Source organism: Vidua macroura, chromosome 2, assembly GCF_024509145.1.
Source record: "Vidua macroura isolate BioBank_ID:100142 chromosome 2, ASM2450914v1, whole genome shotgun sequence".
Classification (NCBI taxonomy): Eukaryota; Metazoa; Chordata; class Aves; order Passeriformes; family Viduidae; genus Vidua; species Vidua macroura.
This window is the reverse complement of record NC_071572.1, coordinates 18,548,705-18,575,057: the sequence shown is the minus strand read 5'-3', so window position 1 is coordinate 18,575,057 and position 26,353 is coordinate 18,548,705. Positions and strand designations below refer to the sequence as shown.

The window sequence follows — 26,353 nt, the reverse complement described above, 5'->3', positions numbered from 1 at the left end:
ATACTTGCAGGATAGAACAAGCTTTGGAAGAACCAGATCAGCATTTGAAAACAATAGAATCACAGGTCTCAAAATGCAGAGATAATAGGTTTGGACAGATGTGACTGTAATGTTGTCAGCTGCTGCTATTCCATATCAAGGCCTCTAATATTTGCTTTTTACTCTTCAAGCCAAAGTCTGTGAAGACAAGTGATTAGAAGCAAGTATTGGCTGCTTTTTTGGTTTTTAAGGGAGATTCTGAGAAAATCTTGAAATCATGACAAAGAAGCACACTAACAGTTGAAAATGCACACAACAAAAATAGCCAGCAACTATTTATTTTAAATCTCAGATTTTTCATGACCATTTCAAGACCAGAGCCACGATTTGCTAACTAAATGATGCAACTGAGGGCAGAAATTGGTCAATGGACTCTTGCAAATTATGACATAAAATGAAGGAACTAAATAGCTTGATATTCAGATTGTATTTCCAGAGATCCAGTAGGGACTTTTGTCAGTTCTTTTAAGTCTGGGGGTTTTTTCCCCAACATAAATTCTCCCATAAAAATAATTTTGTAATTGGAAGGGAAAAAATCAAACAAACAAAAAATCCTTACCAAACGGTCAGAAGGCATTGTGATACAAAAACTACTAAAGCCCTGAGTTACTTCGACTTTTTTCATGGTGTAATATTTTTTAGTATGGGAACAGTAAGGAGAATCATAAAGCAAGCTGTATGCTAAGATTTGCAAAACTGCAGAGCAAAGAAACCAAGATGAGCAAAAATTTTTCAGCTGTATGTAAATCAGAGAATTTCTGATTTCTGCTTCTGATATTTAGAAGTCTCTTATTGTTCCTTGTCTCTCACACCTTTGCTGGAAATGCTTCCTGTTGCAGGAGCTGATTCACATATATTTTCTCAGGTCCAGCTGACTTGTAGGTGTTTCAGTCTTTGTCCTGGCTAAACTGACCAATACTTACTGACAACTAGTTACCAGAAAAGAGCATCTTCTTTGCTGATTATTACAGCCTACACATCAGGCAAGACTGTTTCTAACCACAATAAGACAATAAAAGGAAGAAAGCAATTTCTGGTTGAGAGTTTTAATTTCTCCTGTTTGGCAGGTACCTCCCTTATTGTTTTCATTTATCAAAAGAGTGGGTTTTTTTATTTTCTTTAGCAAAGTACAATGCTTCAAGTGGAGATGGTGCTAACTTTTGAATTCTGGTCTGCTATTTTAGTCTATGACCACCAAGGGAAAGACAATCACACTTAGCATGTCAATCACCATTATTTCTTTTGCATGACAGCCTTCATGACTAGTTTTAATCTGCAATTTCTATATTGTAGCTACTGGATAAACACTAATTAGCTGTTGGCACAAGAGTCTTAATGGGCCAAAAAGAAATTTGCTTTGCTAAGCCAGCAAATAAAGAAATATATAATAATTATGAGGACAAGAGTTTTAACTGGATGCATTAGGGAAAAAAGAGTGGATCAAGACAATCACCAATTTCATTGTAAGATTCAGTACTGGCAAATATATATTAAAAACTGTGGGCAGTCCAAGTTGGTTTTTTGTCTTTTTTTCTGGTCCTGCAGACCATTTTAAAAGTTCTTGTGTTACTGAGTGGACAGTGAAATATGGTTTTCCTTTATTATGTTATTTTGAAGTCAAATTGCCCTTTTCTGTCTAGCAATGCTTTTAGTTCTGATAAGCCTGAGGTCTTATTGACAAATTTCCTTTTTCACAGATTTGAAACTTGCAGTCTTAATGGCAGTTGTGATGTCCTGTCACAGAGTCTAAAGATTTTAGACTAATCAGTACTAAAAATCACAACAAAATCAGGACAGTGGGCAAAATTTGGAATTGCAAGAAACTCAGAATAAAATGTAGCCTATAAAATTAGTCTTTGAAGAAGATGCATGAACTGGCAGAATCACAAGTTTGACTTTAAGATGCTTTATAAGCCTACAGTGCTGACAATTAAACACATTTCTTTTTCATTATGTAAAAAGAAAATAGAAAGAAGGCAAGTGGGTGAATGGGCCAAAAAACATTCTTCATAAGCTGAGACATTGGCAATGTATCAAATATCAGAAGAGATACTAGAATTATGCTGTGGTAAACCAAAATACTTATATTTCCAAACCCCTTATTTATATTCCCTCTACAATGGTGAGATACTTAGCAAGAAGTGTCTGTAATTTGTGCAAGGATCTGGACCAGCGAAGAACGGGAATGATGGCAACTATTAACCCCCAACTCCCCAACCCAAAACATTCAATTTAGCTTGCATTTTTTGTTTTGTTTTGGTGTTTTGGTTTTTTGTTTTGTTTTTGTTCTTTTTTATTTTGGTTTTTTGTTTGGTTGGTTTTGGTTTTGTTATTTGGGGTTTTTGTTTGTTTGTTTGTTTGTTTTTGAGGAAGATCCTTACTGGACTTCAGTTTCAGTTGAAAAATTTACTAATCAAGAATGGAGTTTATTTAGTCATGAATTATCCTAGGAACAGAACATAAATAACCATGTGTTCAAGATCCTGCTCTTTGAAGAAAATGCTTAAAGCAGGAAAACTGAGGTGGTTCTGAAGTCACCTATCCAATGCAATCTATTTATTTGTATATATACAAGTTAAAACAGCTCTACCTGAAAGTTAAGATCTTTTTGCCTTAGTCAGTTTTCAGACAGCACTTTACTTATGAGCATATTTCTAAGCAAAAATCGACAAAACCAAGCTAATGGAAAATGCTTAGCGTTTACATAGAATCGGTCACGGGTTATTTAAGGACAGCTCTGCTAAGTAAAACTAGTAAGATACCTATCTAAACCCACATCAACCTAGCTATAGCTGTATTCGGCTTTTTTTAGGTGCCGGTGTCACCTGAACCACATATCCCCTAGGCAGGGGAGCCCCCGTGAAGATCTTCCTTTCGTGCCTCTCTCCGGGTGCGGGAGCGATGCGCGGGGAGAGCCCTGTCCGCCTGAGGAACGGCCCGGCCGAGCGCTGCTCCAGAGGCGGCTGGGGGGGCACGGACCGCAGCGGGCTCGGGACGGGGAGGAGAAAGCGGCGGAGGAGGAGGCGGTGGCAGCCATCCCCCCGACCGCCACCCCGTGGCCGCGAAGGGCCGCCGGCCACACCTGTGCCCCGCGGCGCCCCCGGCTCGCCCCGCCCCGGTCCCTCCCGCTCCTGGCGGCGGGGCGGGCCCGCACCGCCGCTATTTGACCCCGCACCGCGCTCCCCGCGCTCCTCTACCGCTCTCGCCGCAGCCCCGATCTCGCCCGTCCGCCGCGCTCGCCCCCGCCATGCCGAACATTGTGCTGTTCAGCGGCAGCTCCCACCACGACCTGTCCCAGCGGGTGGCGGACCGGCTCGGGCTGGAGCTGGGCAAGGTGGTCACCAAGAAGTTCAGCAACCAGGAGACCAGGTGCGAGCCTCTGCCCCCCCTCGCCGCGTGTCCCGTTCCCACGCCCCGCTGGCGTCACGGGCGCACCCCGGACACACCCCCGCGCCCGGCGGCTGCAGCGGCGGGTCCCGCTCCGGTGTCACCCGGGGCTGGCGGCGGGTCCCGCTCCGGTGTCACCTGCCTCGCCGCCCCGGCTGGTGGCGGGTCCTGCCAGGGCGGCTGAGCCGGTGCGGGACCCGCGTACGGGTGGCTCGGTGCAGGTGCAGCCGCGGGAGCTCGGCGTGGTGCGGTGTGTCCCGCCCGGCACTCGTTCCTGGTTGTGCCCCCTCCCTTCCCCCGCCTGCGGAGCACGAGCACCGCACCGCAGGTGTCCCTGCTGGCTTCTGCTGGCCCAGCTCGGGAGCGCTCCCGTCCGGAGCTCCTTGGCCGGAGAAGGGCTGGCACGGCTCTGGCCGGGTGAAAAGCATCCTCCGTCCTGTGCGGTGGGAACGGTGTTTGCACAGGCAGCCCGTCTGCGACGGCAGGTGCATCCCGACGCTCGCAGATAATTAACTACGCAGTTAATCACCTTTAGCTACCTAAGGATAAAAACATAGTCTTATAAACTACAGTATGCCATGCAGTTTTGTAAGTGGGTCTGCATACAGGCAGATATAAGAACAGGATGGTGATGATGAATCAGATTTTTAAAAGTGTCTAGGTCAAATTACGCTTGCAGAATTTGTTGCAACTGGTCTTTATTTTGCATTTGCAGCCAGGTGTGTATGTGGTGGACCCGTTACAGCTCCTGTAGGGCTCCACTCCCTAGTCCAAGACTAATGGTCATGCATGAGAGTGATACAAATTGTTGTGATGGCCTTGGCTTACTCCTGGAAGTGCAGTCATATCAGTTTCCTAGCCAGCCAAACACAGGAAGTAACTGGTAACAGTGCAAAGAATCCTGTGTGAAACCATGAGGACAGCTTGCTCACCTGGAGTCTGCGACTGTGCTTGCCAATGCTTTTTCTATCACTATTACCTCTCTTTACTAGTGTGTCATCTTAGCTTTATGACCCACGTATTTAATTAGCTCAATTTTAATGAAGAATTTTAAATTGAGGTGACAGTGGTATGTTCACTCCATGAGCTGGTAAGACTGCAACTGCTTCTCTGTATAGGTATGTGAGTCTAGGCTGCCAGCTGATTCTGAAACACAAGATCCTGCTGTAAATAGCTGGCTAGTCTCTGAGGTTCTTGTGTGTTTCTTTTTATCTGTTCTTGCTCTGAATCTCCTGAAAAAACATGTTTTCATTGCTTCCTTTGAAAGATTAACATGATGTGTTCTAAAATTGCTCTTGCAAAGCTTGTCCTTTTCTGTCTACATTTTTGCATTCTCAGTGCAGTTGCTCTTGTTCTAGTTATGCTCACTGGCATTACTATAAACCCTCTTCCATTGGTGTTTATCCAATCTAATGTTTGCACACTCTGACTCTTCTATTCATTCCTGATTAAATGAAAGCTTAAATCTTCTTTCAATTCTTTCCAGCCCCATACTCACTTTATTGCTCTTTGATCTCCTTTCTGCATGATAAAACTTAGCTTGTGTATTTGGTTGCATGACTTCCTTGCTAGCTTGTCTAATTTTTTTTAATGTTTCTTCTCCAGAGACACTTACTTAATCTGTGCTTGAAACATAGCAAACAGCTGAACTAAATTGATTTAGATTTCATCCAAGGTAGACATTTATCTCCACAATTTGCATATTTATTTTATAAGATAAGTTAATTAAATTCTGGCCTTCAGTATACACCTATTCTTTCAGCTATGGAATATTCTGTTTTTCCAGGTATGGAATCTTCTCTCTACCATTAAAAAGAAGGTAGTGGTGACTGCAGTATGTCAGTGGTTTGGCTAATCTAGTAGTGCCAGTTTATTATTTTAGGCAAGTAACGGTGTACATATATGCGGAATGTATTTATTAGAAACATTATTTCTGGTTGCTTCTTTTGCAACACGGCAAGGCTGACATTATCTTTTTTATTTATTTTATTCCCTGAACTAAAATGGCTTAATATTTTAAACCTTTAAGTGTTTGAGTTTTATTTGGTTTTCTGTTTTGTTTTACAACTTCCTTCTTTTGAGAGTCTAATCTGAATTTCCTGTTTCCCCTTCAGCAAGTACAGTTGTATCCACTATATAATATTTCAAGTAATTTTTTCAATATTCTTAGCAAGTTACTTCAGGATGTTCACTTTCCAGTTTTCTAGACTAATGTTCTGAATAAAAAAATCCCCAGCAATAATAGTAAGAGAATTCCTCAACAATGTATTTGAAATTAAACTACAGGTAAAGTTGATACTTATGCAGAGGGGTTCTTTCCTGAGGCATCTGGATTTTCAGTCTTCCTATACTGTGAAATTGTATGTGTATGTAAGCAAAAAATGACTTCTTCCTATATACAGTGACTCCAGCACAGTACTTTTTTTTTTTTAATTTTTCTTCCATTTTTAAATTTAAAAACAAGTGTATTGGCATTATGAAATGCACTTGCAGTGTTGCAGAATACTAAAACCCAATAGTTAAAAAACTCAAAGAACCTTAAACCTTCCAAGGGCACTCCAGCAATCCCCCATGCAAACAGATAAGCCTGGACCTGAGGGTCAAACTCTTGTTTTGTCAGATGTGTTAAGTTAGCAAGTTGCAGAGAAGATTTACCTTTTGTTCAAAACTCTGGTTTGCTATTTGCTGTATTCTCTTAAATATAAATGATGTGTAAGTTGACAACTGTGTGCAGCCCCAGGCTTAAATCCTCACACAAGGTCCTAGCTGGAAGCCTTTCACTTGAGAGCTGTAATTAGTCTGGCTTGCAGAAGAGAGTGAAGGGAAGAGTTATTAAATATTTTGCATTATATTTCAAGTCAAACAGGCTTTAGATTTAAGTCCCAGTTCTCAGCAGCTGTAAGTGGGTTTGAGAAACTGATGCTGAGCTTAGGCCCACCACTGACAAGCACTGTGGCTGAATAGCCGGTGCCTGTGTGTTTACAGCTTCAGAACCTTTAAAATGGGAAGGCTTCTCATTTTTGTCTGTACAGAGACTGGTGTACCCAGCAATAGTATCACAGTCCTCTTCTGATTTAGGCAATCAATATTCTTTCAGGTTCTGTAACTGGTGAATGTAATGTCTGTGCTGAGAAAGTGGGCGAAATTGCTGGCAGACTCAATTACTGCCCATTTTTTTCCTCCTTCCCTTTAAACTGTATGGAAATGCTTTCCTTCAGCTGGCTACTGAAGTCAGGCAACCCTACCAAATGCAGCACCAGAGCTCCTCAATAAACTCTGGTCGTGGACAATAACTCTGTTAGTCTGCACAGCTTTTGTGTCAGTTAAGTGCCAGCCGCAGTGTCATGGTAGGAGCTTGGGTGGCACCACCTTATATATCTGGCAAAATGATAAGGACTGCAGTGGGGGCTTAGTCAGTTTATCTTCTTCAAACCCCACAAGCCAACTGTCATCAGCAGTTTTGAGGCTGGAGGAAGAAGAAAGGAATGGAAGTCCTTAAACAGGGATGGTTGTTCTAGCCTCAGCATCATGAAACTGTTAGACTGACATGTAACAGACACATGCAGATATTAAACACCCTAAAGCTTTTTGCAAAATTATCTTCAAATACACTGAGGTGGCATTTAATTAAAGTTGCTGTACAATTAAGCCCCAGTGCCGATATTTTTGGTGAGACAATTGAAAAATACGATTAAATTTATTACTTTGTAAATAATTTTATTTTCTTAAAAGTAGGGTATTCTTCCTTCTCTGAAGACTATGTATTTTAACTCTGCCCTTGCTATACTTGTTATTCTCAAAATGGAGAAACTACTCACAGATGGCATTCTTTTGCACACATTTTTCCTGGTGAAAGATGTTAGTGCTGCCACCCATTCCTGTGAGGTTCCTGGCTTCTTGCTGTCAGATTCACTGGCTGAAGTGAGTGCTGTAGATTTTCATGATCAAAGAGGAAGGGAATTGAAGTCCTGCCTGGCACATATGAATTTGAAGGCTTCCTACCCTCAGCCTTATTCTGCTGCTGAAGTTTGGCTGTTTCAGAAACATCAAATTAAAGTGAATGTCATTTTGCTTTTACAGAAGGAAATATGGAATAGACATTGTCTGCTGTATGGGAAAAGCTGTGCTGTTGATATGAGAGCCATGTTTTTGTGAATAAATTAAACTGGATGTCGTGGGCTGATATTTGATCTTGGAAGTTAGGAAAAAGTAACTGATATTTCCCTGGAGAATCCAGGATGAGTTTGAGTCTCTATTTCATACAAAGTGGCAAAACTAAATCACTTTGTTCTATGAAGAAAGTTACTGAAAAAAATCAAGAGCAAACCTGGGAACTTATGTCCTAGGGATTTACAATCTGTCATCTGGCTTTAAGACCTTCTTATCTCCCCATTAGCATCCTTGTACTGCAGTTGTCTCAGGTGGGACATTTCCTTATTGCATCTCGTGTAACCTGGTTCCTTTGGGTTCAGCTGGTGTGGATCCATGAGCTGTATCACCCTCACTGAGTAGATGGTTTGGTGTTTGCAGATCCCTAACCATGGAATGAGCAAACTGAGGTCACAAACTTGTGTTAGAACAGCTGAAGACAGTAGGGATTAGGGACACACGGGGATGTGAAATGTTTCTTCGTACTGCCCAGCTGCTGAGCAGGTGATTCCCAGCTGGGCTGGTTGTGGTCTGCCTCTCCCAGTGGGAGAAGCTGTTTCCTTCCATCCCAGCTTGCTTACATTGTCATGAGCAAGAGGAGGCTGGAGAAATAGATTTTACCAGCTTGGTTGGAGAAGGTAAAAATTGTTTCTGGACTGTGCACTGTATGTGTTCAAGCCACAACAGTGTTTGGTTTGTATAGGGAATTGAAGACACAGCAAATATGGCCATTTATTGCACTGTTCATTTCTCTGAATTGGAAAAGGACCTAAATCCTTTAAAGCTTTTGGTTTGAGAATACCACTTATTTGACCTTGTCATATATGGTGCACTTTGTGTAGATGCTAAATGCTTGAAATTAAAAAAAAATCCCCCCCTCAAAAAACTCAAACAAACAAACAAAAAAAAAACCTCACAACACCACCTTCCCCACCCCACCCCCCCCCCCCCCAAGAAAAATAAAACAAAAGCAAGCCAAATAAAACCCCCCAATATGTGCAGATAATGGCTGACAGTCCCAGGTGTCCTGAGGTGCAGAGTTTGGTACTCAGCCTTTGAAGAGTTTTTGCACATGTTCAGGCTTGTTAGATGTTTGTTTCCAAATTTTTGAGGGTAGTTTTTGAACTGCATGTTGTTAAACCCAGAACTTGCTCAAGAAAAGGTGTTTTTCTCTTGTAGTGGCAGGCTGTGTGCCAGAGTGTAGGGTAACAAGATATTTCCTATCTTCTGGTGTTTACCATTCCAGTGCTCTGCATTAGAACTGGGCAGTTGTTAATGGAGATATGGCAGGGGAACTGTTAGTCAAAGTGGAAAAGCCTAGAGTTGAGGGGACACCATGGGTGCCAGGAGATATGGGATCCCTATAGCCTTAAAACCAGCTCTGGCATTTTTATTGTTTCTTTGTTGTTTTGGGCTTTGCTGGTACCCACTTTGTTATGTGACATTACATCAGATGAAATATTTGCCCAGTAAGTTAAAACTCTTGGGTTGAAAGACTTTACTCTGGGAAATGTGTTCCCAAAGGTAAGAGGTCAAACACACCCTGCTGCTCAGTGCTTGCCATTGGCTGGGTTTCAATGAACTGCAAACTCAGCATGTGGATTTGTTTCATCACTTTTGAGATATCGATCCATTTGCATACTGTATGAGGACTCTAGACCTTCATTTTTAGTCTCTTCTCTGGGTATTGGAAGGGCCTGAAGTACACATCTACTTTATTGGCATCTAATTTGCTTGAGAAATCTTATGTTTTATAAGCATGGCTGGAAACTTAAACTGCTGTAATTATTTTAAAAAATACAAAGAGCACACATAAGTGTATGATTTGAACATCCTAGTTATGTATTTACATCATTTACCTTTGTAGTCTGGCTCTACATATCTAATCCCCCGTTTCCCTACAAGTGCTTGGTTTTTAGTTAGGACATACAAATTTATAGTTCCCATCACTAAGTTCAGTTGGGACTGCACTATAAATCTAGCTCAAAAGGATCTCAATCTGCGATTGCTCTTGGTTATGCTTTTTGCTTAATGGATGCTTGAGCCATTGAAATAAGTTTGTAACCTGACTGGGTTTTATGCTGTATCCTTAATTCATGGTTATTAGTCTGTCCAAGTTTCTACTTATGAAATTGAACTCTCAAATCAGCCTTTGCAAGTTGAAGGCAGATACCAACACTTAAACTTGGTATTCATCATGTCCTGTCATATGTGTATCCTTCTCAGCTAGAGCCTTGTGCTTCTGGATACCAAGCAACTGGCTCAGAGTTAATTACTTTTGTAGGCTATTGTTTTTTGTAAATTTTCCTTTTAAACACAATTGTGTGGTGTCAGGGCTTTTAATGTACAGGTTCTGTTGACTCTTCTTGAAGAGAAATTTATTTAAACTGTTACCAAATAGCTGAATTTGATTAAATTGCATAAAACAAATAGAGCTTGTAATCTTGAGGCAAGAGCTTGTTTTTGTGTCCTTCCTCTGTGCCCTATGTGAAATTGTTTAAATGACCTCATAAACAGTTAATAAGGTCATGATATAGATGGGGGAATTTAGTAGTAATATTAATAAGATAGCTGTCACAGACTTTGACTAGAGTTAGCTTAGTGTTGTCTAATAGATATTTGAAACACATCATTCAAATACCAGATTCTATAGTTTATAGTCTTTTATTGGTTGCCTGAATATGAAAAAAAAAAAAAAGAAAGAGACAGGGCAAAAAAGCAAAAAAAAACACAAACCAAAACAAACCCTAACTGCCAATTCCCCGCCCTCCCTCTAGTTAAAAAAAAAAAAAAAAACCCACCACCCAAACCCCACCAGTGTGGTTAGTATGGGCTGTATCTGATGGAGCACTTGCAACACAATGACTGGTTATCTTTTACTCTCGGGGAAGGTGAACTAGGCAGCTCTGTGTGTATCTGTTGGTTGAGTCCGCACAATACCTCTTAACACCAATCTTTGAGATGGTAGATAATAAGAGATACTGATCTGTTGCATAGCTCTGTCTTGTTGACTGGGAAATGTGACTACTCACATTTCTATGTGACAAGTAATTATGTCATTCTAGCCTTAAAAACATAGCTACACTTATTTTTCAAATGCATTATGAGAAAGAAGTAGCATGTTTGTTTTCTAAGTTGTTTACAAGGTGATGTTTATTGGTAGCCCAAGATAATAAGAAAAAAATACAATTAATGACAATGGAAAAATCATCACTTCAGGTACATGGTATTAACCAGACCTATATTTATCTGAAAGTATATTCCTTAACCTTCTGAAAACTGTTATTTTTTTAATGATGTGCACAGAAGTGACAGTTTTTAAAAAGAGTAAAACAACTCCAAGTGTTCTTTCAGTATATAGTGAACATTAAGATCATATACTTCTGTCACTCAGCCAATTTTTTTCCTAGTATGTAATGTTAGACTGTTAAATTAGCTGTTCCTTTTTTTTTTTTTTTTCCTAAGTAATAAAATAATTTTTCTTTGGGCATATTCCAAAGGTGTGGTGTGAGATAACACTCATTATAAAGCAGGTCTGTGTAACTGCTGAGTCAGGGTGCAATTGGAATTTTTTAAAGCTCTCACAATAATCACAAAGCTATAATATTGATTGTAGTCGCATCTGTAAGCTTGTGAGTAGATTCTTCACATCGAGCTAGGTTTGTGTTCAGGAGGGCTCCTACTTAAGCCTGGCTAGTTTTTTCCAATCATGAATCACACTTAGTATCTCACTGAAAAAATGTTATGTTGACCAAAACTTGTCCAGCTTCAAAAAGGGAAACAAACTAAGAAAATATTTCAATCAAAACAGTATTCTTTGAATGGCCTCATTCCATTAATCAAAAACTCAGAGAGGGAAGTAACAATTTTGTGACCAAAAAATAGTGTCTTTTTGGAATGATGAAAACCTCTGAAAGGTTTCCTGACATATATGGAGATGATGCTGTCCCTGACCACCTCTGTCCTTCCAGAGACCTGATGTTTGATGATTTGCTTTCTTTTGACCTTAAGAAATCCTGCTAGTAGCATTCTTAGGCAAAAAAATGTATTCAGTTAAGGAGAAAAATTAATATAGGATTTTTATATAGCTGGTTTGGGGCTGCAGAGAACTCAAATAGGGGAGTTGAGAACATGTACTCACCTATCTTGATAGTAATAAATCAAATGTGTGCTTATCATTAAGATGTTTAAAAGCAGTAAATTCCTTTCTGCAGAAAGCTCAGGAGTCTTATATAGCGCCCTGAGAGCTGATAAACAAAACTTGTTAGGACTGTGTTTGACTAGAGCAAGCCTCAGCATTGAAGGACCCATTAGAGAAATTATTCCACCCACATCTGGGCCATTTGGATGGTTTCCAGTCAGAAACTTCTGCTTATTTGTCTCTTGGGTAAAGATAGAACCTTTTAAATAAGGGCTCAATATATTCTAGCATTTAATAACTGAGACTAACATAGTAGAGCATGGATTTGCAAGGTCTGATTACTTAATTATTTAGGAAGTCTGTATGTTTTTTGTACACTGTACATGGATTCAGGAAAAAAACTAAGGTTTTTCTGTTATATTTATATGTAAGTTTTGGACTAACAGGTGTGAAAAGTTAGTGTGGTTCAGCAGTAGATGTTTTTTGCTTGGATGTAGAATTGAGAAAGAACTATGCATTCAACAGTTTTATTTTTCCTGTTTGTTTTTAAGTTCAGTTTAATTTTTGAATTCTGTGGTGTGAGCAGTGATTGATCCCAGAATTTATCTTGAAATCTGTGGAAGAACAAAAAAACTTAGATACGTAAGGAACCAAAGCATGTAAGCACAGTCAGAGCAAATAGAACAACTGACACAACAAGAGAGTTGAGCCATGGTAAGCTGTTGATTAGCAGCCTTCTTAGCTCTTCTGTAAGATTTTAGTCTTTTAAAAACACTTTACTTGAACATCATAGTGTAGATTTTATAGCTGTTGGTTGGTGCTGACCTGATGAACACCATACTGGCTTATATTGAAATTGTCAAGGAGGCTTTTAGGGAAATCACTGTTAAAATAATCCTACTCTAAATGGGAAGTTTACAGAAAACCTATGGTAGTTTGTTAAAACATAACTGGATTTTTTTTTTTAATTTTTATTTTTTAGTACTGCTTTTCTAATAATTTAAGTGTTGAAATGATCATCTCCTGCTCTTTCAGTGTAGAGATTGGTGAAAGTGTGAGAGGGGAAGATGTGTATATTATCCAGAGTGGCTGTGGAGAAATAAATGACAACTTAATGGAACTACTCATCATGATCAATGCTTGCAAGATTGCATCATCCTCCAGAGTGACTGCTGTAATTCCATGTTTTCCATATGCCAGGCAAGATAAGAAAGACAAGGTAGGTAAGAATTGTGTCATTTTGGAAGGCTTCTCTTCAGCTTGCTCACTTGAAATTTTTGGAGATTTACAATTTTCATAAACATTTAAGTGATTTGAAAGATTTCATTTCCCCCCCTGCCATCCTTTTCTCTTGATAAAATGCTCAATTATTTTATCCATGAGGAATGAAGTGAGACAGTAATTTTTTTTTGCTTGTGTTTTGATAATTGACATGACTTCAGTTTGCAAAAGTAGGTATATTCTATGTATGTGGTCCATTGCAGAGTACTTTCCTAGAAAACGGCATTTTATTGGATTGTTTATCCTGCTTTTTCAAAGTTTTTTAATCCCTATTAATGTGGAGAGAAATTAACAAAAACATTATTTTATGCTGCCAGACAGATTAAAAAATATTTCTGTCTGCAATAATTGTTTTGATTTATGTAGACAAGAAATTGTATGGAAACCCCATAAATGCTCTACTGATTTTATTGCATTTTTCCTGAATTTGATCTGTCATAACTGATGAATATATCTGTTCAGCCAAGTTGGTAACACAGTAACAAACCCTCTGTGGGAAGTGAGACTGATTTTAAAAAATTGAAAACTAGACTTTACTACATGTACAAAAAACACCCCTTTGATAGGTTATATGAATGGTACTCTTAAAGTAAGCTCACTTGAGAAAAAGTAATAAGAAATGTGAATTTGGCTTTAAAGATTGGATTGCAACGGTTGTATTTTTCGAAGACTCTATCTCTCCTTTACTTCCTGTAAATGGACTAGCCCCTCTCTTTCACTTTGGGCATCCAGTAAACTGTTCTGCAAGCCTTCTGTTGATCTTTATATTCTTTTATATAAAAAACCTAACAGGAATGAAGTAATGGAGAAGCTAAAAATAATAGCAATTATCACAAAATATGTAATAGTCAGCCTGTGATATCTAAGAACAAAACTAAAAAAAAACTTCTTTTCTGGTATATTAATTCTTTAAGTACAAGCTCTGTAATACCATACTACCACAGTGAAGGTCTACTTGTTATACTTCCAAAAATGGAATTCAGGAATTAAAAAGTAAGACCCTATTCTTTGCCTACGTCTCTTGGTACTTCATTTTTGCTGTGTTTTATAGTGGATGATGCTTTCCCTTGATCACAAGGGCTGCTATACTTTATATCAAAAGACCGTGAAAGGCTAACAATTAGCATTTTGTTGAAAAGAAGGAAAAGCATCTCACTATGTTTTGATTTCCCACTTCATGTTTGGGAAGTTCTGCTGTACCATCCTCTAAATTCTTGGTGTGGGAGAAGGATGAGTATATTCCAAAATTTCCAAGCATCTCAATTGTCGTGTCAAGTGTTCCCAAACTTCACGTGGCAGACTTCCAGAGACATTCTAACCCACCTCTCCAGTGTGGTGGCACAGAGCATGCCATCCAGGAGCATTTTGTATTTCAGAAATGCCATCTGAAAATGAATAGCGTAGGAAAGTTATTTTGATTAATAGAGATTTTGAGATTTTTTTTTCCAGATTGTTCTCTGTGTGTCACTGAGTTCCACAACTGTAGGCATATATTTTTTGTTGCTGTTGTTTGTGGGGTATTTTTTCCCCCCTCTGTTTTGCAATTGAGAAAATGTTTGCCATCTTTGGAAATTAACCTTGGTAGTTGACCTCCGTGTTGCAAAATAAGCTATAATACAGCTGTCAGCATTGGGCAGCTTATTGACAGGGACATCTTCCCTCCTGCTTGCATCAGCTCACTTGGTCTTTGACCCATCATGAATGCACAAGCTTTGTGCTGAAGTGTCAGTAAAGTGCCAGCCATTTTCTTCCTATGATCGCACACAGATTTTCTTCTGTGGCGGAAGACGTTGCTGTAGTTTGCTTGACTATGAACTGAAGCAGTATCATCTTCAGGAGATGGATGTTGTTTTCTAGTTTGAATTTAAGTTAGTGACTTTAATTCATTATGAACTAAATAGGCTGAATCCTTGCTGCCTAAAATAACCATGTATTTGTTACACCTCTGGTGCAGTTATGATTTCTGAGAACAATGAAAGTGCTCTTCATTTATTCATGTAAGGAAAGGGCCTTGTAGTAAAAATCTTAGTCTGAACAATCTAGTCTACTCTGAAAATTTTAGTGCTAAACTTGGATGAACTTTAAATGAGAAACAGATTAAAAAAAACCCAAAGGCTTACTGAGAATGATAAAAAAGTCAGTAAATTAATTTTGATTCAGTCAACTGCTGCCCTAAACTAGAATATTTCTGATGCGCAAGCTAGCTAAACTTAAAAATAGCTCAGCTGTTTCTGTGCTTTGAGTGTAATTGCACTTATGCATCCTCTAATATGCCAACCTTCCAAGCTGTGGGCAGGATACATTTATGTAGGATGCTGCAGAGATGCCTTTGAGATAAGTTAGAAGTACAGTGACAGATGAGTTTGGTGTTCTACAGCTCATGTAACTTTGTTTTTTTGATTTGTAGAAGGGGTCCGTGGAGCGTTGGGTAGGTATCTTTTTTTTTTTTTTTTTTTTAATCTAACACTGCGCATTTCCATTAATATGGCCTTAAAGGGTGAAACTTACTGGGTTACATTATGTATAACTAGGAACATTTTCAGTTTCACTTCTTGATTTCAGTTGTGTTTCGCCTAGGCCATGACAGCAATCCTGTGGAATAATTGCTACAAGAAAACCCCTAGATTCTAGTTTAAAAATTATTTGGATATTTTTGAAATTATAAATTTGGGTAATTCATTAGTGAACATTCAGTATCCATACACTTCACAACTGGCTTTCTTGGAAGTGAAAGTTCCAGTTATAAATCTTTGGGCTTTCTTTGATTTCTTTTTTTTTTTTTTTTTTTTCTCTTCAGTGTGCATGTGATGAATATTGAGCCAAGACAATGTACTAAGATGCTTAAAGGCAACAGAGCTTTGATCTTAATGGACAACTTTTACTTTCAGCTATGTGTCCTTTGCACAGTTAACATCTTGTGATGTTATTTATATTAGCTTTGTGGATTCCCCCTGCCACTGGTAATTCACGTGATTTTTTTTTTAACAATTTAGTTTCTGTGCATAATCTAATGCTGCATTTCACACTAATAATTCTGAAAATAATCTAAAATTACATCAAAGAATTGAACAATGAATACTGTGAATCTGTGTCTTACCTCTCTCATCGGAAGGAAACCTTACAAACTACATTATAAGGAAAATCATGGGTTCTCATTCACCTTTGTCATCCAAATTTCTGAATAATGAGGTCAGGTTATCTGAGGTTTCCATGAAGGGAAGTGTCTAGCCTGGAAAGATAGGATAGTACAAACAGGAGAGCAAACCTATCATTTCAGATTTACCTGTTAGTCCAGCTTAGTGGAGGCATTAAACTAGGGTTTTGCAAAGAGCTGGTAAGAGAACACTGCAACAGAATGAAAAGAGTAGATACTAATTTTTTTTTTTTTTTGTTAGATGTTGACAGAGATTTGAGAGTATTTTGAAGTCCAGCTTAAAAATGTCAGGTGCTAAACTGAGCTGAAGTGATCAGGAATTCAAATTGCATGAACAAAAATTTGCTACTAATAATAGAAATATCCAGAAAGCTTTGGATAACTTACAGAACTGAACTTAAATGAAGAGCAGTGTTGTTCTCAGTGGAAAATTAACTGTGCTGAAGCAGTAATGATAATTCTTCTGGAGCAACATGTATCTGAATTGCAGAGATCTAGGGAAGTGCTGGCTGTTGCATCTGTTTTCTGTGTGTCTTACACAGACAAAATGGGAATGATGTTCTGTGAAACACAACACCCAAAAGGGATGGTTTCCAAAATGACGAATTTCAATAATGATGGTGATAAACTTGATCTGGCCATAAAATGAGACTGCGGTATCTCAGTTTCTATTCTGGAAGTGTGTTGTCAATCTACAGGTTAAAACAGAGAAGTGCCCAGTGTCCACTTAGACTAGAAACAGTTTTGATGGAAATATTGGCTTCTTGATAGGACACAGATGGAAAAGCATCCAGGCTTAATTGTCAATGATTCAGCTCAGTGTCACTTCTGCCCTTGAGCATCAATGGAATGAAAGCAGAGGTACTTCTGTAATTGTGTGTATGGGCTGGAAGGAAAAGAAGTTACTGGGAGGTGAAATGAGGCTGTTTGACAAAGAGATGTAGCAGGAGAGAATACTGTGCCAGCAGAAAGCAGTCTGATATTGAGATGGAAACTGACTTGCCGTTCTGCTGTCATGCTAATGTTATTGCCAGCTATTAGCCTTATTTAAAGACTAGCAAAAGACAGCAGGAGGTTTTGTTTAGTGTAGAGAAAACTGTCTAGGGAAGCACAGGTTTTTACAGAGCTTAACAAAAATGAAAAAACTTTGGAGTAACTAGAAAAAAGTGATGTATCCTCCAGTCATAGTTTCCTTTTTTTTTTTTTGCTTGTTTGTTTGTTCTGCATCCTTGATGCTTTTGAAAACCTATTGACATTGGCATTAACTTTGCTAATAAGAATTTTATTCTTCTTTAATTCTTTCTACTTAGGATTTCTTCATCCTCTCCTGTGCCTTTTTGGCATTCTAGACTCCTAATTGCATCCAGGAATTAAACATAATTTTTTTTTAAACAAGTCAGGGTAAAAGACTCCTGCCAGCAAGGATCTGCTACAAGCTTTACTGTGTTATGAAGAAATGCTTGATACTAACTTTGTTTTAAAGCAGTGTTCTCAAAAGTTGGGTTCATTTTGCCTTCGATCTTCGGGTTTTGCAATGTTTCTTAGAACAAGATAAAATTGAGTGTTTCTGTGGAGTAGAGAAGTGAAGTTAGCTAAAACTTTTAAGTAGAAGAATTGGAAAACTATATCCTGAATTTGATCTCTTTAATACAAAACATTATTAGGCAGACTGTGCAAACTGATTTAGATCTTCCTAAATGCTTTACTGAGTTTCAAAACCCTAGTAACAAGATTGACAGGCTGGTTTGACTAAATTCTGAAGCTTTTCATGTCTAGATTCCAAATATTGTAAAGGAAAAAAACAAGAAAAATAGCTAATCATCTTATTCCTTGCATCTAGTAGAAATGTTTTTTTTTTAATGTAAATGTTTGTGCTTTATTTCTCAGAGCCGTGCACCAATCTCTGCAAAACTTGTTGCCAACATGCTGTCAGTTGCAGGGGCTGACCACATCATCACCATGGACTTGCATGCTTCTCAGATCCAGGTAACTGTTGGTTCTTACCTGCTGTCCTAGAAGCTCTACTGAATTAATGTGACAAGCTGATAGTAATTCTCTGTGGTTTTGGTCATTATTTTGAAAGGCTATGTACAGAACTGTGAGGATTCAGAGAAAGTCTTGCTACCTGTTTCTAATGAAGCTCCATTTTAGAAAGAGATCAGTCTCGATTTTATGGGGTGATTTTTGCAGCTACTTCAAATATTTGTGCATTGGAACTTTGGTAAAATTTGCCAAGTCTAATATAAGAGCTTCCAGAATATAAAATATACTGGCTTGGGACAAATTCTCTTAATCTTAGCCTTGTCAGAGATTTTAGTGTTGCCCTAGGTAGAGTTTTGTTGTTACAGCCAAGGGTGTAATAATTTCTTAAAAGAAGTGGAGATGGAGCCTGGCAACCCTTATCTGGCTTACTGCTGAATCCAACAAATCACAAAACCTTTGCCTCAGACACAGAGCAGACATAATTCATCATTCTCATGTGTACCTTGTTTTAAGAGAACTTATTTTTTATAGAAAACACCATATCTTTCAGTTCTGGTGCTCCATTTAATCAGAATTTCTTATTATGCTAGATGGCTATCACATAAATAAAAAGGTCTAAACCAGATTTCTTGTTTTTACAACTTGTACAAAGATTCCATTTTAGTTTGAGTCCTCCCCATGTTGAAACACTGCTGTTAATGTCAAGCAGTTGAAATTTATGAAAGTTGAGTATTATTCACAGGATGTTTTGAGAGCTTTCACTAGCATGAATTTACTTGAGTGCCTGAAGGTGATTATCTTTTCTGATTTTTAAGTCAATTGAGAACACCTGTTTCCTTTTTCACTACTCTTGGGTGATATTTTTTGAGATCTTATTATTTATTTGACTTCAGCAGAATTTGATAGTAGTAGCAAAAGCAGAATTAGACCAGTGTAAAATACTAATGAAGTTCTGCCATTCATGAAAGGCAAAAGCTTGATTCTTTCCTTTTGTCTTTGTTCCAGGTAAGATACAAACACATACTCATGAAACTCTTTCTCTTTTGGACTAGGGTTTCTTTGACATTCCAGTAGATAACCTGTATGCAGAACCTGCAGTCCTGCAGTGGATTAAAGAGAACATTCCTGAGTGGAGAAACTGTATCATAGTCTCACCTGATGCAGGTGGTGCAAAAAGGTACTACACAAGCCTAAAACAATTAGATTTACACGTAGTGGTTAATGATCTAGTTTGTCTAGTCTTCTATATTGCTCTGTGAATTGTGCAAGATATATGGTACATCACTGATTAATCCAACTGCATTGTAAAAACAGAACAGCTAGTTCTTCCAGTGCTGTTCATACTTTAAAACATTCAGGAGCTTTCTATACTCTAAAGATATTTTTCTCTCCCCCTGGATATGGCCTCATTAGCTGAATCCCTATACCAGAGGGAAGAGATTTTTCCTGCTGCTTGCTTCTTTAGTCAAGTTGCTGCACCTCTTCCTGCTTCGCTCTGGAACTGCCTAAGCTTCTCTTCTCTGTCAAAGCATATGGCCTATTCCCACTGTACCTGCTGCATTTAGGTAAGAGCTTGCTTGACTCATATTCCTTTTTTCTTTCCATTATTGAGTTCCAGATGTAAACCTGCTGACCCCAAGTTTTGCATTATAAATACTAGAAAAAGGGAATGAAAGTTTGAGTGGCGAAGGGTAGAAATAGAAAACTTAGTTCATTGGAGGCTTTCTTCATTCACAGCATGTGTTATTCATTTAGCAGACTCTGTTTGATTTGGTATTGATTGAGCATAAACCAATGCCAAAGCTCAGAAGCAGACTGGCTGGTGAGGTCATAAAGCATGCCATTGAGGCAAAATGCTTATTCTCAGGTTTTATTGCTCATGCTGCTGCTGCAGAGGGAACAAAGACAAATGAAGTAAGACTCCTGTAAGCCAATAGCAATTTAAATGTCTGAAATGTAGTGTGAAAAACTGTCATCATGTGATTTTAATTGAAGTCCTTGAGTCTATTGTGAACATTCATATTGTAATATTGAAATAAGACTGAGTGGAACTCCTAGTTGGTTGTTTTTTTGGGTTTTTTTTGGGTTTTTTTTTTTTTGATTAATCAAATTAAGAATGTGAAGAACATAGAAAGCATTCTAAAAGATTAAAAGATCACTTAGTCAGTTAAATTTCTTTGTTTTTTCCTATCAGGATACTGTTATTTTTGCATTTGATTTTTATGTTGGTTTTGTTTTTAACACAAAATACAATCTTTGCTTAGAATTCAAGTCAGAAGACAGCATTTTTTCCCCTAACAAATATTTTTGCATTGTTAAATTAATCATAAAAGTTTATTTTTCAAAACTCACTCTTACTGTATTTAATATAGATAGTAAAGTCTATTTTAGTGACTTTCTGTTGTAATGCAATCAACCAGTTTCTAGTGAAGTAGGGGTAGATGTTTTTTTCAATAAATTCATAGCTTGTCCTTAACCCCCAGTAATGACATGTAAAGAAAATTGTTTGGCCTTTCCATTTAAAATATGTAGAACTTCAAAATAAAACCTAATAAAAATTAATAGAATGTGAAAACTGAACATAAATGGTCTTAAAATTTAAATCTGGAATATTAATTTAAAATAAATCTATTTTCTTGCACTAATTTAAAGTACTTGAATTGTCTTTTATTTCTTAACACTTGCTTGTTTTTTCTCCAGCTTATTAGATGTTGCAACTGAAATAAGGCATGGAAATTCTTTTGATATCTTAATGCCTCTGAGGTATTGAGACTTGCTATGAAATTACACTATCCATTAAAAAATACCAAAATATTTGGGTTTTTGATTATCATCCACTTGTTGAAATACAGTAACTAAAACTTCCATATTTAAGTGGTAAAGAAACAAAACTGTATTCTTTATTAACTATGCATGTTAATAACCTTGTAAACAACATTCATAGTCTAAAAAGGCAGGCTAAAAGGTTCCATCAGCATTTAGGAAAAAACATGGACTTGTTTATTCCTGTCTCTTTATACCCAAGAGCTCTATTATTTTACACAACTGGAAAAAAGCAATCGGAAGTCTGTAACAAGTGAAGTTTATTACTAGAAGTTTGTTTGGCCACCAGAGGTCACCCTGAAGAGTTTTAAAAGGTCTTTGTCAAGCAGATATATGCTAAGGGAATTATTAATGAAGTAAGCTACTTGATTACTAGTCAAGTACTGTGAAAAGAATTATTAATCACTATTAACTTGTTTAGTTTGTTTCTCCCTTTGGCTTGGTTTCAAACCCTGCAATGGTATTTTTCAGTTAGAGTGTTAAAGTGCACATTCCCGTAGGCTTAGAATTGACTTCCCCCTACTTTAAGTTACCTAGTGTGACTGGTATTGCAGCCACTTAATAAACGCTTGTGAATAGCTGAAATGTTTTCAAAGCCAGGCACTTAATGACAGAAAACCAAAGTCAACTCAATTAAAAAACTGATTTTTGGGGTATAGCTTAAGACACTCTGGTTCATAATTGGCAGTGAATTAAGATTGCTTCTGCCTGTCTCATTCCTTGCAAAAGTTTTTGCTGTGGTAATTTGAAAGCCAGAAGACAAAAACTCTGTTTTGTGACAAATACATCTGTATGACTGTTTTTTTCTTTTAAAATGGTTCTCTAAACATGGTGTATTTCTTCCTGTAACTTAGGGTTACTTCAATTGCTGACAGACTGAATGTGGAATTTGCTCTCATTCATAAGGAAAGAAAGAAGGCAAATGAAGTGGACAGAATGGTCTTGGTTGGTGATGTGAAAGACAGAGTAGCAATTCTTGTTGACGATATGGCTGACACATGTGGCACAATATGTCATGCAGCAGACAAGTAAGTGTTACTATGATCTGTCTCACTATAGTGTTCTCACTCACCCACAGCTGATGACTGCAATTGTTCTCAAAGCCTATAACCCAACCTGACCCTTGAGTTCATAGGTCACAGTTCTGTGATTCAGCTGTGTCCTTATTTAGAACATGAAATTGAGAAAATATTTACAAAATATATGATCTGTACCTAGGAAGAGCACAGAATAAATAAAATGTCATAACTTGGAAAGGTCTTGGGCCATCTCGTGCACTATACAGTTCCAAGGCAGAAACAACAGCTCAAAAATAATTTGCTCCTTGAACTTCATCATGGAGCCTTTTCACTGTCCTTAGGCAATCTTTAACAAAGCTTTACTGGATTTACCACTATAAAGTGTTTTCACCATTGTGTCCAATGCAAATGTAGTATTAGTTTTCACTGTACATCTTAAGCATAAAACTACTTGTCCTTTTCATCTGGGGAGGTAAGCATAAGTTTTCCTGTCTTCTGTCTGAAAGTTGGTTGAAGAGTTCTCATTTCCCTCTTGACTTGAGTAATGAGTTTGTTCAGTCTTTCCACAAGGTTTCTAGACTTCTGTTCAATTGTGACATCTTCTGAATTCCTTCCAGCTGTTCTACTTCTTGAAGAAGAACTTGTGAATGTAGAACCACTAGCCTAACTAAGGCTCTAGCAGTGCTAAGTAGAAGGGATTACTTATGTTTTCCAGGTGCCATTATGCTCGTTCTTTTCAGGTTAATAGTACGGCTGGCTCGTATTCATCTGGTTCTCAACCAGCACCCCCAGGTCCTTTTCTACCAGATAGCTTTTCAGCTCTCTTCCTTGAGCCTGTAGCACGTCATGGGCTTGTTGTGACCAAAAATGTGCAGGACCTAGGACTTGGCCTTATTGAACCTCATACAAATGGCCTCAGCCCCTTGATCCAGCCTGTGAGACCCCTCTGCAGAGCCTTCCTGCCCTCAGGCAGATCAACACTCCCACTCAGCTTGGTGTTACCTGCAAACCTAACTGAGGGTGCCCCCAGTCTGCTTGTCCAGATCCCTGATAAAGATGTCAAATGGGTTTGGCCCTAGGGTAACCCCACTAGTGACTGGCTGCCAGCTGGATATAATTCTACTCACTACCACTTTCTGGGCCCAGCCATCCAACCAGTTTTTTTTCCAGTGAAAAGTATACCTGTCCAAGCTACGAGATGCAAATTTTCACAGGGGAATGCTGTGGGAAATGGTATGAAAGCAACAAGTGAGTTAGACATTGTTCTTGGTGGTTTGAAGTAAAGTTAATCTCACGAGTTTACAGCTCTTAGTTGCAGACTTGCTGTTTGCACCTATATAAAGGATGTCAAAAACTCACATATAGTCTTGTGTTTCTTACAATTTTCATGGAAATTGGATGAAATTTTGCAGAGATGTTGTGTAGTTGTTTGCTATCTGCATTCTAATCTACATCATATCTCAAAGTATTCTTTTAGGCCATGCCCTTTGCGGATCAAAATCATAAATTGCCTAGCCAACATCTTTTTAATACTCTTGTGCATAGAGGAAGTTAATTCCTGTCAAAAACCTTTATTTCTTTCCTGTTTTGAAAGATGTAATCTTTATTTACCTACAGTACATTTCTAGAGACCAAATTCTAAAACTGTCATTCATCTGCAGTGTTCACTAAGAAGGATGCTTTTGCTTCAGTGATGCTGCCTTGTGTCATGTTCTTGGCACGAACTAGTGCTTTTCATTAATGTCAAATCCAGGTGGGATGTGCTTTGTATATAATAAGACTCGTGCACCAAAATACTCCTTAGAACTCTTTATGCCTCAGCAACCTAGATGTGTATCAAGCAGATGACTAAGAAATATCTTTTCAGATACATCAAATCAACTTGATTAAGTACAAACTAAAGTACACGCACGTGGTACATACTCACTCTGTTGTAATGGATACAGCTTGCAGGCTGCAGGTACTAAATGCAGTGCTGAAAAAGACCAGAAAACTTAAGTTATGTTAAATCGTTCAAAATGAGATGATGTTTCTATGGTTTTATATTTTTTTTTCTCTCTTATGCTTCCTCCTGTGCCTTTTTGATGATCTGATAAAATGCCATTCCTCAGGGCCTCTGTTACTAAGGCTAGATAGAGAAGCAAGTAGGACATAGCTGAGCATCTGGAGGCATTGAGGCTATTAGAAACTAAATTAGGATATTTTTGACTCATTCACAAGATGTTCTAGTTTTTTGAGTTATACTTTTTTTCCTCCTCATGCATCACTTCACGCTGTGCTTGGATCAGCAGCATGTATTCCCACAACTTTGCAGTAAGCTAGGCTTTTAATCATTAACATTTCTTCTTCCTCAGAAACTCCTTCCAAGCAGAACTGTTTGAATTGCAAATGAAAATAAAGGTGGAAAATAATGGAGGCACATATTTAATAACAGAGTTGTGAATACTGCCATCCAACCTACTTAATTTTTGCCTGGTTAAGATAGAAAGCTTGTACTGGAGTTCACTTTTATGTTGTGCCGATGTGGTCAAAAGTGCAGCATTGTAGATTAGTATCACTGCTGCAAATAAGAACTTTTTAATTATAATTTTTGTTGGGGGTTTGTCCGAGACAATTCAAATTTTTGAGGTTATACAAATGTCTGAATTATTTTGTAGATATTTTGTATGTAGGACTTTGTAAGTAAAATGTATTTTGGAGATCTGTATCCAGGTTTATCTATAGCCATGTATGCAAACATGCATCACAGCATGCTATTTTTGTGTGTTCTACAGGTTAATGTCTGCTGGAGCTACTAAAGTTTATGCCATTCTGACTCACGGCATCTTTTCTGGTCCTGCCCTCTCTCGGATTAATAATGCATCGTTTGAGGCTGTTGTGGTAACCAACACAATCCCCCAGGAGGAGAAAATGAAACATTGCCCAAAAATACAGGTACAGTGGTGTTTTTATGTAATTTCTTTAGACTTGGTATTTGTATTTTACTGCTCACTGGTGCTAGAATTTGTGCTTTGCGGTGAAATTAATATTCTTAAATACATTCTTTGCAAAACATTTTGCTAAAACATGCTAAAGAACTGCTTTAAGGGGATTCAGGTAATATAACAGGGCACTTCAGAATATTTGGTATTTGCCACACCTTGAGTATGCTTGATTGTGGAAGACTGACAAATGTAAAATTGACTGGATTTTTCTTTTTTTTTTTAATCAATATTATTTGTACAATATTTGCATGTAGGACCTTAGTTATTCTGTTGAGGAGGCCACAGAAATCCTAGGCAACATTATTTTTTCTTGAAAAACACAAATGGAATTGTTCTGAAAAGCTGTGTGTCCCTTTTGGAGGTTTTCCTTAGTATAGAGTGGAGCAAAGCATAAAAAATTGAGGTTTTAAATGCTTTACTGGATTTTTTAAAAGCTTAACATTTGGTATTTATTGAAACAGGGCAAGCACTTAAAAAGGTGTGCTTCCTTTAAACTGTATTTATGTGAAGCAGACACTGCCATCTGATGGCAAGAATAGTGGGGCTTTTTGACAACATGTCCTTTGTCAGAAGTACTCAACAATACAATGCTCAGTGATCCTAATCAGTGCTTTCTTACTCAATTTTTGAGTTCTTGCTTGGTATTATTGCAGTTCTTATGTATATATTCGATGCCTAAGCTTTAATGTTTTATTACTTTCTAGAAATAAAAGCTACAAAGGTAGATGGAATGTTTGTTTATATGGTTCTAAACTGTGTGGTTTATTGCTCTTGGCATGCCATCAAATTTTTCTTCTAAATTTTTCTTTCAGTTTATTGACATTTCCATGATCCTGGCAGAAGCAATTCGAAGAACACACAATGGTGAATCAGTGTCTTACCTGTTCAGTCACGTCCCCTTGTAACTGCAGGGGATTACACTGCATCTTTGCAAAGGTCTCTTCAGCTGACACTGTTTTTAAGTATGCACGTCAACCATGAGAAATCATCTTTGTACAATTTGAGAGCTTGTATGTTTAATTATCATATTTGTCTTGTAATTACCATTTGTTCTTTGTAAATGGGCAATAAATCTCCATCTTGCAGAAACCTTATGAATTCTCTTGAGAACCTGGAAGTCTTATGTGTTGTGCAAATTTTTCTATGTGTCTGTTCTCACATTTGGCTAACTGCTGTGTCAGATCCATTTTTCTATACAGAACTGCAAACTGTTCACAGAACTTAACGGGATGTATATGTGCAAGATCATTCTCTGTGTTATGCTAAATGCTACAGACCTGAGTTTCTTGTATCTATTAATCTGTTGGGCAAACATCTGTGGGTTTTTGTTTATGTTTGAGTACCATGAACAGTATTTTGTAAGCCCTCACAATATGTAAAGGTCATGTTAATT

At 38.0% G+C, this 26,353-nt stretch overlaps 1 protein-coding gene across 2 annotated transcripts; it reads left to right on the top strand.

Annotated features, from left to right (window-relative positions):
- Positions 1–3,218: 3,218 nt before the first annotated feature.
- Positions 3,219–26,054, top strand: PRPS2 (phosphoribosyl pyrophosphate synthetase 2). Of its 2 annotated transcripts, XM_053970306.1 has the most exons (8): positions 3,219–3,408; positions 12,752–12,935; positions 15,405–15,425; positions 18,039–18,137; positions 19,187–19,311; positions 21,812–21,985; positions 24,751–24,910; positions 25,773–26,054. In XM_053970306.1, exons 1-8 carry the CDS (start codon positions 3,287–3,289, stop codon positions 25,863–25,865), a joined length of 978 nt encoding a protein of 325 aa, XP_053826281.1. In that variant the 5' UTR covers positions 3,219–3,286; the 3' UTR covers positions 25,866–26,054. The 2 variants fall into 2 exon arrangements, with proteins under 2 accessions (XP_053826281.1, XP_053826282.1); XM_053970307.1 differs by lacking the exon at positions 15,405–15,425.
- The last annotated feature ends 299 nt before the right edge of the window (positions 26,055–26,353 follow it).